This window comes from Peromyscus eremicus, chromosome 23 (assembly GCF_949786415.1).
Source record: "Peromyscus eremicus chromosome 23, PerEre_H2_v1, whole genome shotgun sequence".
NCBI lineage: Eukaryota > Metazoa > Chordata > Mammalia > Rodentia > Cricetidae > Peromyscus > Peromyscus eremicus.
The window spans coordinates 7,286,084-7,299,329 of record NC_081438.1 but is presented as its reverse complement, the minus strand read 5'-3'; the positions used below and the strand labels follow the sequence as shown (position 1 = coordinate 7,299,329).

The window sequence follows — 13,246 nt, the reverse complement described above, 5'->3', positions numbered from 1 at the left end:
TGACAACCAACAGAGGCACAGATAAGGAAAACACGGTCCAGGTACATGATGGAGGTGCCTATGATGTGGTGGTCTGAATGAGAGTGGCCCCCATAGGCTCATATACTTGATTTCGGGGTCCCACTGGTGGAACTGTTTGGGAAGGATTAGAAGGTGCCGCCTTGCTGGAGGAGGTGTGTCAGTGGGGGTGGGCTTTGAGGTTTCAAAAGGCTCCTGCCATTCCTAGTGTCTCTCTCTCTTTCTGCCTCGTGGTTATGCCTTAAGATGTGAGCTCTCAACTGCTCCTGCTACCATGCTTGCCTGCCTCCTGCCACGCTCCCTGCCCTGACAGTCACAGACTCTAACCCTCTGAAATTAAAGCCCCAAAATAAACACTTTTTTTTTTTTTAAAAATAAGTCGATTCGGTCATGGCATTTTATCACAGCAATAAAAAGGAACTAAGATGTGGGATGCAACAGGGGATCATCATGTTACGTGAAGTAAGCCAGACTTAGAAAGATAAATCCAGGAGAGAAGGAGGGAGGGAGGAGGGAGGAGAGCAGAATGGGGACTATTGTGGTGAGGGAGCCAGTGGGGTGGGAGAATGGAGGACACGGGGATGAATGTGAACCAAGTACAAAACGTGACTTATATGTGAGAGAATATGTCACAACCTATTCTTCCGCACAGCAGCTAAAAAATTAATTTAAAAAAATTGAAGATTCCCCCCCAACAGAAGTTTTCCTTACACAAACCACTGGGAAGAATATCGTTCAAAACACAAACGTCTTTGGTGATGTCTAGGAACTACTACACGATTTTCAACACATCCCGGCTCTATCCATTGCTCTCTGTTTGCTCTTGAGTCTGTTGCTCATTCATGGTCTGTCTGTTTCTTCATCTAAACAATGGAGAGACCTGTCATAGGGACCTCAGGCAGATACGTAAACACTTAGTGTGTTGTGAGCACAGACAAATGAATTACTCTAAAAGACATGAAAACATATCTGGAGGGACAGCCTAAAGGACTGCGATCTGTGCTTCCAAAGACATTGTGATTTACAGACCCAAACAGGTAAAGGTGGGCAGCATGTGTGACCCCTCAGAAGGGAGAGGCTCTCGGCCTTGAGTTAGCTTTGGTTGGTGCTGCGGTCTATTCCATGTCGGAAGTGGCTTTGTAAATCCTATCTTACGATGAGGGCACAAGTCGAATAGCAGCTGCTCTTAGCGGGTTTTTCCAGAATGTGTCTTTCTCAAAGTTACGATAACATGACGGGCGTATCTGTGAACGTTTGGAAAGGGGATCTGGAGCAGAAAGTGGAGGACAACTCCAAGTCAGAATGACGTCAAAGTGGATGAAGTGTCAGAGAACTCGATAGAGTTGGGAGCTTGGATTTCTTCCATCCCGGCTTGGTAGCCAGCCAGAGGGCTGTAAAGAAGATCCCTTGTCCTGAACACGCTGCCTCTGGGGAGCAGTTCAAAAGAGATCTCAAGTGAAACCTTAGACAGAGCTAGCCCAGCAAATCGATAACACACAAAGGAGACCCAAAGCCAGCTCAAAGCCATTTGAGCAATTTCAGGTCACTCTGTTTGGCTAGTGAGGTCTCTAACCTTCTCAAATGAAATCCGATTGGGGAACATTGGGAACACAGTTGTTTTTTCTTTCTTTCTTTTCTTTCTTTTTTTTTTTTAAATAGAGTCTCTCTCTATGTAACCCTGGCTGTCCTGAACTCACTGTGTAGACCAGACTGGTTGAACTCACAGAGACCCATCTGCCTTTGCCTCCTGAGTGCTGAGATTAAAGGTGTGCAACATTCCTGGCTGGTAACACATCATTGAGAGACAAAACAAGGCTAGGCCTGGTGGTGCAGGCTTGTGTGCTCAGCTCCACGGTAGCTTGAGGCAGGAGGATTGCATATTCAAGGGCAGCCTGGGATAGAGAATGAATACGAGGATAATCTGAACAAATTAGTGAGGCTGTGTTTCCAAACAAAGGAGCTGCGGTGTAGCTCAATGGTTGAACACTTGCCCAGCATACTCCAGGTCCTGGGTTCAATCCCTACCACTGTAGAAACAGCAAGGCCGATGCCAAGTGTCCCTCCTGCTCACACTTGTGTATTTTAAGCCTGCTTCATATCTTCTATGTCTACGCACCAGTAAGGCGTCCCCACGAAGGAGTTGGCAGGAGAAGCCATGGAGGCGGATCCAAAGTCAGCCAGCTTCACCTGCCCGGGTTCTGTGAGGAGGATATTTCCAGCTTTAATGTCCCTACAGGAGAGAGAGAGGGGAGGATTCGAGAGTTAAGGTCTCAATTCTTACTATGCAGGAGGCCAGAGCATGCAATTAGCAAGATAAAAAAGTTTCTGAAACACACAAGCATACTTTTCTCAGCGGTCACTGCGTGTTGTAAGGGAGCCCGCATTCCTGGGCGGTCATTGGAAGGACTTCCAGGAGGAGCTGTCTTCAGAGGGAGGGGTGGAGCAAGGGAAAGAAGTAGCCATGCCAGTCAAGGAGAGCTCCGAGTTGGCGACCCTTACAAAGCGGGTTTTTCAATGTTCTATCCCCCCACCGCCAACATTCCTCGTGCGGGGAAAGTTGGCGCCATTCGGAAATGCCTGCTGCTTTCCCCCTTCCAAAGCTGTCTGACATGCCTGTGTGGCCCCCCTGGCCGGGGCTCCTCAGCTGGACACATACCTGTTCTGTCTTGCCCGTGACCCTTTCTCTCTGCCTTTAACTGTAACTGCCCCTCTAAGGCATGGGAGGGTACAGGCTATAGAAAAAGGTGTTATTTAAGAAATAACACTGTACAGTAAAAAGAAGACCCTGAAAGATCAAAACAGACAAGGATTAGGGGTTAGGAACTTGCATTTCAGTATTGCAATGGCGGGTTGTGGCTGGTTTGCTATTAAAGATGTTTGATATTTGATGCAGTGAAACGTTAGGGGAAAAAAAATACCATTTGAAAATTCAGAATGAGAGGATGATGTGGATGTCCCCTTATTTTTCTTAAGGTATGAATGATGTGTAATGAGGACTGGGACCCACGAACAGCAAGTTGGTAATGGGCCGTGGGAAGATACAGCTGAAAAAGTGGAGAGAAGGTGATAGGCTTAAACGCTTCCAAAAGTCCCCTTGAAATGACAGGTTCCCTCCTCCGAGACGACACTGGGCAGAGGGGCTGCAAACAAAGGTACTGTTTATTCTCTTACAACAGAAGGGCTCGGAGACGAAATGTCCCTCAAAGCAATACAAAGTTGAGATGAACGGTATTCATGTTGTTTGAAGACTGGGCCCCACATAGCTCAGGCTGGTCTCGAACTCTTTATGTAGCCGAGGTTGGCCTTGGACTTCTAATTCTCTGCCTCTATTTCACAGGTGCTGAGATTATACGCCTATGCCGCTGTACCTGGCTATGGGCTCTTTAAAAACAATTTTTTTTTTTTTTTTGAGACAGGTTTTCTCTTTGTCCTGGAGCTCACTGTATAGACCAGGTCGGCCTTGAACTCACAGGGATCCTCCTGCCTCTGCCTGTTGAGTGCTGGGATTAAAGGTGTGTGTCATCATGCTTGGCTTTCATTTTGAAATGTAAAGAACTTACATTTTTGATTTTTGTCTTCTCAATTTCTTTCATAAGTACCATGCGGATTAAGGTAAGAGGGACGCATACGAACTGAACTGTGGCTTCAGAAAAAAAACAGCAGACTTGCAAGCAAGTCACCATCCAGAAATTATACCTTGGCGCCAAGGAAACAGACCTCAAAGATTTGCTAAATCCATTGATTAAACGGTAAATGGGTTTAGTTCTTATTTACTGTATGCGATTGGTTCATGCTTTGTCTATTTCATTTATTTTTTGTGGTGCTGGGGATGGACAAGGACATGATGGCCTTGTATGTGCTATGCAAATGCTCTGGTACCCATCCGCACACACCCCAGTCTAATCTAGCCTTTCTAAAAAAAAATTATTTATATTTTGTGTATGAACATTTTGCCTACATACATGTCGTGCACCGTGTGCATGCAATGCCCACAGGGGTCAGAAGAGGGCGTCAGAACTCCTAGAACTGGAGTTACAGGCAGCTGTGAGCCACCGTGTGTGCTGAGAGCCTTCCTGACACAGACTTCAGGAACGAGAAGCCTTTGGAATGGGAGAAGAAAAGGCAGGGGCTCAGCTTGGCTGCTGTTCCGTGCATGGAAGTCAGTGGGTTTCTGTTCCTGGCTCAGAGTGGAAAAGAGGATGGACCGATCCTTCTTCAGATTTGCCTGTGCCACCAGGAGGCCAAAGCCAGGCATGGCACTGCCCGCCACAATGTCAGCCCCTGGAGGCTGAGGCGGGACAAACGGAGTTCAAGATTCACCTGGGCTACATGGTGAGTTCAGGGCCAGCCTGGGCTACATTGTAAGACCCTGTTTCAGAAAAGAAAAAGAAATCTAAATTAAAAATAACCACCACCACCCGCAAACAACAAATAAATACCCCACCCCACCCCCAGCACCCAAACATCAGAGGGATGCTGTCTTCATGGAGCTGTGGAGAGGCCTGGGGGTCTCTGCTTGTTCCCTGTGGTCCCTTGGGCACGGAACTGGAACACACACTGATTCCCACGGTCCCTGGGCTCCGGAGTTGGGAAAGCGAATGGAAAGGAAGCTGGGGTCTGGACTTACCTGTGGATCAGGGAGTGAAAGTGGAGGTAGGCCAGCCCCTGCAAAGCACCATGGGTGATAGCAGCAATCTCCACTTCCTGAAGTGGTTTCTTATGAACTGAGGAGGAAGGGGAGATGGTCAGGATGGATGACCAGCCTTCCACACCGCACAGTGACACACACTTTACCAAGGGACAACTAGAGAGCGTTGTCACCTAAACACGTGGAAGCTGTCCCTTCCGTAATACAGCAGGAGACGAGGAAAACCAAGCACATTAAAAAAAAAAAAAAAAAAAAAAAAACGAAACCAACAAAACAAAACCCACAGGCCGGTGGCATTAATTTACTGGTCAATGGTGAGTTAGAGCTGTATGGATTCTAACCCAGCTGGGCCCAGGTGTACCAGTGCCCCTGACAGTGATCAAGGCCATGCTCTTCTCGGCTGCAAAGCCTTCGTAATTACCCCCCTTGACCTACATACAGGTAAAGCGGCCATGAAGCAACTTCTGCTGAGAGACCATGGGCGACTTCAGACATTTTTGTTTATTTATCTTTTTTTTTTCTTTCTTTCTTTCTTTCTTTTTTTTTTTTGGTTTTTTGAGACAGGGTTTCTCTGTGCAGCTTTTTTCCTGGAACTCACTCTGTAGCCCAGGCTGCCTTCGAACTCACAGAGATCCACCTGCCTCTGCCTCCTGAGTGCTGGGATTAAAGGCATGTGCCACTCACTGCCGCCCGGCTAGACATTTTTAGCACTGGTAAGGAGGGATTGGGTCCGTCCTGACACCTCACATGGGTAGATACCAACATGAGTTGACAACACGTGTGAGCACACACACACACACACACACACACACACACACACACACACTGTCTCACATACATGGTCCATCGTGACACTGGCAAAAGGTAGATAGCAACACTTACACATGGTTTTGATGGTTTTTGGCTATGGGTATCGCAGCCTGCCCTGGATGGCCATGGCCTCAACAGTAGGAGGACCGTTGACATCACCCAGACATATAAACTACATGGCAGAGATTATGTCTGCACAGCTTACCCACATGACCCTTAACTTTCAACCAGAGGCCCAAACTGTACTTTGTCTATTTTTCTAGAAGTAGATAACATCCATAAAAAAAGATTTTATTTTAGAGGGTGTGTGTGTGTGTGTGTGTGTGTGTGTGTGTGTGTGTGTGTGTGTGTCCATGTGTACGTGAGCGCAGGTGACCGTGGAAGCCAGAAGAGCGCATCAGGTCCCCAGAGCTGGAGTTACAGGCATTTGTGAGCCACCTGGGAGCCAAACTTGGGTCCTCCCCAAGAGGAGAGTGTTTTTGCCACTGAGCTGCCTTTTCAGCCCCACAGAGAACATGGTGGAGGGAAGAACAGGAGAAACACAGTGATGTCATCCTTACCTTCTAACAAGTCCGAGGCTGACCCTAAGCAGTACTCCATCACCAACTGGAACAGATGAAGAGATCAGAATAATCAAAGTTAATAAGAAGTTCCTCAACTTACCAACCAACCAACCAACCAGCCAACTAAACAATCAATCAACCACAAAACCAACCAACAGCCGGGCGGTGGTGGCGCACGCCTTTAATCCCAGCACTCGGGAGGCAGAGCCAGGCGGATCTCTGTGAGTTCGAGGCCAGCCTGGGCTACCAAGTGAGTTCCAGGAAAGGCGCAAAGCTACACAGAGAAACCCTGTCTCGAAAAAAAACAAAAAAAAACAAACCAAAAACCAAAAAACAAAAAACAAAAAAAAACAACCAACAACCAACCAACCACACAACTAATCAAGTATCCAAACAACCAACTGAATAGCCAATCAACCAAGCACACAACCAACCAACAACCAACCACCCACAAAACCAACCAACCAAACAAACAAATAAACAACTAACCAAGTACCCAAACACTCAACTGAATAGCCAATCAACCACGCACACAACCAACCAACCAAAGCACAAAGAACATCAAGAGAAAAGACATTTGGCCTGACCTAAACCTGTCTTATCTGGTCACTTGATAATGAATTTATTTTTAATTTTCCACATTTCAGTTCCTGTCACCTTTCACTTGGACTTGGCCTCTTACCATATGAGGGTTGATATGAAATAGTCACTGTAGATGGTCAAGCTGAGATTGCCAATTCTGACCTAATACTTTCTTCCTACAGTCTTGTTTCATAATTGGTTTTGAGTGGCTAGATATTATTGCTTATTATTTACTATAAGATAAAATTTGTTGGGGCTGGAGAGATGGCTCAGCGGTTAAGAGCACTGGCTGTTCTTCCAGAGGTCATGAGTTCAATTCCCAGCAACCACATGGTGGCTCACAACCATCTGTAATGAGATCTGGTGCCCTCTTCTGGCCTGCAGGGATATGTGCAGACAGAACACTGTATACATAATAAATAAATAAATCTTAAAAAAAAAAAAAGATAAAATTTGTTACTTAGTGTCAAGGAATACACAAACCAGAAAAACCTGTGTTGGGCTCAGGACTTTGCACCTCACTTATTTGGGGTTAAATCCTTAGAACCCAAAGTAAACAGAAACCCCCAGTTAGCAGGCCTCCTTGTCTACACTGTCTAGAGCTTGACACAAGGAACGTGTCTTTGTAGGGCTCAGTATAAAGACATGGCCTGCCATGTGCTATTATTACCTTGAATCAGTCTAGTGCTACTGCTTTGAATTGGAGTCATCTGGAGATTTCAATTTGTATCTTAAAATATTTATTTAATATTTAACCCCAGAACCCACATGAAAATATTCAGGCTAGCAATGCTCATTTGTAATACAGCCAGCCTAGACTACCAGAAGAGGTCTAGGCCAGTGAGAGACCCTGTCTCAAAAAACAAAGGGTGAGCACCTGAGGAATGGCATCTGAAGAAGTCCCCCGACCTCCATGTACCCCCCCCCCCCAAGAAGTGTTTATGTGATCATGCTACTGAACGTTCTCAGGTAGGCAGTCTGAGAGGCTTCCTCAGAGCAAAAGTGAGGAGACACTTCCTCTGCTGCCACCCCAGACACTGTGTCCCAGACTTCCGATTATGGCCAAGGCCACAGCTGTGAATTCTCTGCCACCCACGTGAGCACACACTCCTGCCAGTGATTATTTTGTTATTCTAAAAGAAAGCATGAGTGCCAATTCCTGTGACCACCCAGACATAACCAGTGTCACCAGAGTGGTTCCTTTCATTATGAACATTAATATGAAGCATTAATATACTATATACTTCACAGTACTCAAATAATCTAGATTTTTATAAGTTGAGGCACTTTATTATAATATTCTTCTTGGCACATGAAGACAAATTCAAGCAGGGTGTGGTAGCTCACATCTATAATTCTGCACACAGGAGGCTTAGGCAGGAGGATAGTCACAAGCCAGTCTGTACCACATAAAACAAAACAAAACAATCCCAAACTGAAAACCCAAATGAAGAAGATCAGAAAAACAACAAAGATAAACATTCATAAGTGTTTTCTTTTATGGCTGGTAAGATAGCTCAGTGGGAAAGGAGCTTGCTGCCAACCCGGGAACCCTAAGTTTGATCTCCAAAACCCACATGGTGGAAGGGGAGAACCGACTCCTGCAAGTTGACCTCTGACCTCCACATGTTCAACATGCATGTATGCACATGCATACACATAAAACAAACATACTTTAAAAATTTAACAACTATATTTTATTTCTTACTGAGACATGAAAGAGCCTACAGAAGTAAAAATTTTTCATGAATGTTAGTTTTACATGTAACCTACTTCTTTTTAAACTAACTTGGAAGGAAAACTTAGTAAACTATCACTTGCTTTTTTTTTAGGTAAGCAGCTAAATATGCACACTAAACTTCCTTAAACTGAAAATGTAAGCTATGAGTACAGCTGTTCCTCTGCCCCATAAGCCCATGATAAGTTGGGGATATCTTAGAAATTCAACTTCAGGACATGGGATATAGCTCAGTGGTACAGTGCTTGTCTTGCACATCCAAGACCCTGGGTTCAGTTCCTAGCACCATCACCAAAGAAAAAGAAACTACCAAAGGAAAAGACCAAAGAGGATGAATTCAACCCCAGGAAATAACTGAGCATCACAGAGCAGCCACAGAGCACAGGACCTCATGTCTGTGATACAGTGTAAATTAGCCACACAGCACAGAGACCCCATGTCTGTGATACAGTGTAGATGAGCCACACAGCACAGAGACCCCACATCTGTGATACAGTGTAGATTAGCCACACAGCACAGAGACCCCACATCTGTGATACACTGTGCTTAGCCATACAGCACAGTGTACAAGCTGTGATTTTTCCTATCTTGGTTGAATTTTCCATAGTCAAGTGTGGTCCAAACATAGTAAATGAAAGATTCCAGAAAAACAACAATTCACAAGCTTTAAGTTGTACATCTTTCTTTCCTGCTCTGCATGAGAATCAGCCCCTGTACAGAGTATCCACTCTGTATACACCATCCACCCAACAGACCCATGGTCACAGTATCTGTGTCCAAGTAATCCTAAGTAATTATCTTAGTCAATAATGGACAAAAGCACAAGAGTAGTGATGCTGGCAATTCCCCTGCAGCAGACACCTGGAATGGCTTTGCTTCAGCTCTTACTGCTGTTAATCTACGTCTGATTTAGAAATTGGCACCAGCTGGGTGTGGTGGCACGTGTCTTTAATCCCATCACTCAGGAGACAGCGGCAGGCTGTTCTGATTTAGAGGCCAGCCTGATCTACATAATGAGTCCTGGACTCATTTTTGGCTCTGCCTCAAAAACAATTTATTTTATACCTTATCAAAGGCATGTATAACCAGGAAAAAAATCATAGCATGTACAGAGCTCAGTACTATCCATGGCTTTAAATACCTACTGGGGTCTGGGAATATGCCCCATGGGTGATAAGGGGCCACCATGCTCTGTGGAGAACTGGCTGTGGGTGCTTGTGCTCATGAGACACAGCCCAGCATTATCAGGGAGGACTGTAGTACACATGCCAGCCCAGGAAAGGGTTAAAACCAAACTCAGCTTGCACTTTCCACTTAGTGTGGTGGTTGTGCACCACTGTGATGTCAAAGAGTCATATGCTGAGTCACTGGGTCCTCACACATCTTTAAAACAGGACAGGAGGGAGCTGGGCTGTGTGCGTTAAAAGGCCCTGAACATTGCTCTCCCAGAGCTTTCCCCAGCCCTTCACACCAAGCCCTGACAGCCCCGCTGCCCTCTTGTGCTCTCTCTACTTCTTCCACATGGTCAGGTCACTCTTGGTGCTGTTTGACTCCCTGCCTCTCGCTGCTCAGTGCCTATGAGCACCTTCTAACTAGTAGTCAAACTAGTTGTCGATGGAAACCAGGTAGCCAGGCTGGTTAGCACTCCACGAGTCAACAGGCTGGAGGAAGAACTCCTGAGGCTTTGCCAAGACTCCTGGCTAAATGGAATGTGCAGCATTTACCCTTCCTGAGTGACATCTCTCCAGACTCCTCCAAGGCAGCTGAGCTTGCCCAGAGCAGCTGATGTCCGGATAGGATGCTCCTTTGATTGACAGCTGCTTGGAGATGAAGCCGTGGTTCTGGACCACTGAAGGACTGCTTAGGGGCTGGAGAGATGGTCCAGAGGGTAAAGCTTGCCCTGTAAGCTTGAGGGTCAGAGCTTGGCCTCCATGTAAAAGTGGGGTATAGAGGTGTACGCCTGTAATCCCAGTGCTGGAGAGGTGGACACAGGGGTTCCCTGGGGTCCATTAGCTAGCCAGTCCCATCAACTGGGAAAACCCCAGGTTCAGTGAGAGACACTGTCTCAACAAATCATGTGGAGAGCAACTGAGGAAGACATGTGACTTTCAACTTGTGGCATTCACATGCTCACACAGAGAAATGCATGTGTACACACACACACACACAGAAAAATGCATGTGCACACATGCACACACCAAATGAACTCCTTGAGCAGAAATGTTTACACATAATGTTTGGGAACAGACTGTCCATTTCCTGTAGGCAACAGGGTCCAGAAAGGTCTTGGCTCATCACAAGCAACTCATCACAGACGGACGTTAAGCTAAAATGCCCAATGTGACTAACTGCAAAGTTTAACATTTTCATATTCTAATTTGTGTGTGACATGCTACTTCAAACAGTGACCGTCACATAAACAACATAAACAAACCATGTGGAAGGAAAGGGTACCCACTCCAGCGGCACAGTGGTGGTGTCATTTTGTAAATGTTGTACAGTGACAGTGTCTAGCAAAGTGCCCATGTTTTGGTCAGATGGAATGGGGAGGAGGGTCGAAGTGGCAAAGATGAAATTCTAGAATGCGGGCTGGAGAGAGGGCTCAGTAGCTGAGAGCACTGGCTGCTCTTGTATAGGACCTGGGTTCAATTCCCAGCACCCACCTGGTGGCTCACAACCATCCATCACTCCAGTTCCAGGGGATCTCACGCCCTCTTCCGACCTCTGTGGGCACTGCACACACGTGGTGCACTCACATGTATGCAGGCAAAACATTCATACATACAAATAAAAATAAATCTTTAAAAAAAAACCCTAGGATAAAGACCAGCTAGATGGCTCAGTGGGTAGAGACAATTGCTGTTGATGACTTGGATCCAGTCCCTGAAACACATTTTGTGGAAGGGAGAGACCAGCTCCACAAGTTGACCTCTGACCTCCACATGTGCACATGGCAAACAGGCACACACAAAATAAATGTGACAAAAATCTTTAAAAATTCTAGCAGACTAAAAGGATTTACTTTTGGGTTTTACAAGATGACGTTAACTTTTTCCCATCCCTTTGCTAAATATTTTCAGAATGATGTTTCCAATAGGCTAGACTGGCATACTTAATCTCAGGGAATACATATCATAATGCAAGCTGGTGTGCACTGGTAAGTGTTAAATCAGCAATTCCAAAAGTCAAAGGGGACAGAAACAGGGCTCATAATTTTATAGTTCAAATAAATAATTAAGAAATTAACAGAAGGGAAGGGGAGGGGGGAGAACAAAGGAATCCGTGGCTGATATGTATTACTGAATTGTATTGTAAAATAAAATAAAATTAAATTAAAAAAAAAGAAATTAACAGAAAAAAGAAGATAGAGACTCTCTGACTTACCCAAGCAGTATGCTCTTTTAAATAACAACCTTTGTACTCGATGGTGTTTGGATGCTTCAACTGTTGTAAAAATTTAACTTCCTTAAGAATATCTTGCCATTTCTATGGAAATCAGAAAAATGGTTTTAATTATCAGACTGAAAACAGTATTTATCAAGTGTGTATATACATAGATCAATACATTTTATATATTTCTTCTTCTGTGTTAGAAGGACATAAGGTAAATTTTAATAAATGAACCAGATAATCTCTCATCAAATATATCAAAATCAAACCACTGCTTAAGTCCATGTTCTACGCTGGAAAGCTGTTGCTTAGATGTAATACCAAGAAGCGTTGCTAGAGGCCCCACAGAGACAACATGTGGTCAGTAGTGCTCCGGGTTCCAGCTACGCGGCTTCCGAAGCCGGCCCACTCACTGAGTAACCCAGAAAAGCCTAATTCCCTTTTCATCTTTCTGAGTCTTTTCTCTTCATTTCTTTTTCTTTTCGAGACAGGGTTTCTCTGTGTAGCCCTGGCTGTCCTGGAATTCTCTCTGTAGACCAGGCTGGCCTTGAACTCAGAGATCCCTCTGCCTCTGTCTCCCGAGTGCTGGGATTAAAGGCGTGTGCACTGTTGCCTGGTCTACAGGTTTCCCTAACACTTTGAGCCTCTTAGCTGTTTCTCTACAGCAGTGGTTCTCACCCTTCCTAATGCTATGACCCTTTAGTACAGCTCCTCATGCTGCGGTGACCCCCAGCCATGACATTGTTGTTGCTACTTCAGAACTGTAATTTCATTACTGTTATGCACCGTAATGTAAACACCTGACATGCATGATATCTGATATGAGACCCCCTATGAAAGGGTCATTTGACCCCCAAGGGGTCACAGCCCACAGGTTGAGAAACACTGCTCCAGAGCCTCCCTCCCTGTCTGCCATGTGCCTGACTTCTATGCCAGCTCAAATGGCAGTTTTTTGGGTTTTTTTTGTTTTTTGTTTTTTTTCTCGTCTCCACGCTCTCTCTCTTATGGACAGCTACTGAGGTTTACAATTTGCCTTCCTTGGGAGGGTTTTCTTTAAAATTCTTATAATATTGTCCCTGAGCAAGGGCTGGAGAGATGGCTCAGTGGTTAAGAGCACTGACTGTTTTTCCAGCGGTCCTGAGTTCAATTCCCAGCACCCACATGGTGGCTCACAACCATCTGTAATGGGATCTGATGCCCTCTTCTGGTATCAGGGCACTCATATACATAAAATAAATTTAAAAATCTTAAAAAAAAAATTGTCCCTAAGCTTAAAAGAAAAAAAAAAAAAAGAACATTGTGATAAATACTTAGGTAACATCTACGGATTACCGTACCGTAATTACCCTGAGATGGTGTCTAGCACGTTCATCATCTCAGACACTGACCACATCCCTGTGATGAGAACAGAGGACCATCCCTTCCCGTGAGTTTTGAAATACACACGGTGACCCTGGGAACCAGCTGCCCTCCTCTGTGTGGGATGCCAGAGCTCAG

The 13,246-nt window shown here is 45.3% G+C and overlaps 1 protein-coding gene across 1 annotated transcript in view; it reads right to left on the bottom strand.

The window, feature by feature from the left end:
• The window catches only part of Taok3 (TAO kinase 3), a 177,272-nt gene that overhangs the window by 68,439 nt on the left and 95,587 nt on the right, over window positions 1-13,246 (bottom strand). Inside the window, exons 6-9 of the mRNA XM_059249138.1 lie at window positions 11,744-11,845; window positions 6,037-6,082; window positions 4,646-4,742; window positions 2,135-2,248 (exon numbers count right to left, since the gene is read on the bottom strand). Coding sequence (XP_059105121.1) covers window positions 2,135-2,248; window positions 4,646-4,742; window positions 6,037-6,082; window positions 11,744-11,845 — 359 coding nt within the window. The remainder of the gene's footprint in view (window positions 1-2,134; window positions 2,249-4,645; window positions 4,743-6,036; window positions 6,083-11,743; window positions 11,846-13,246) is intronic.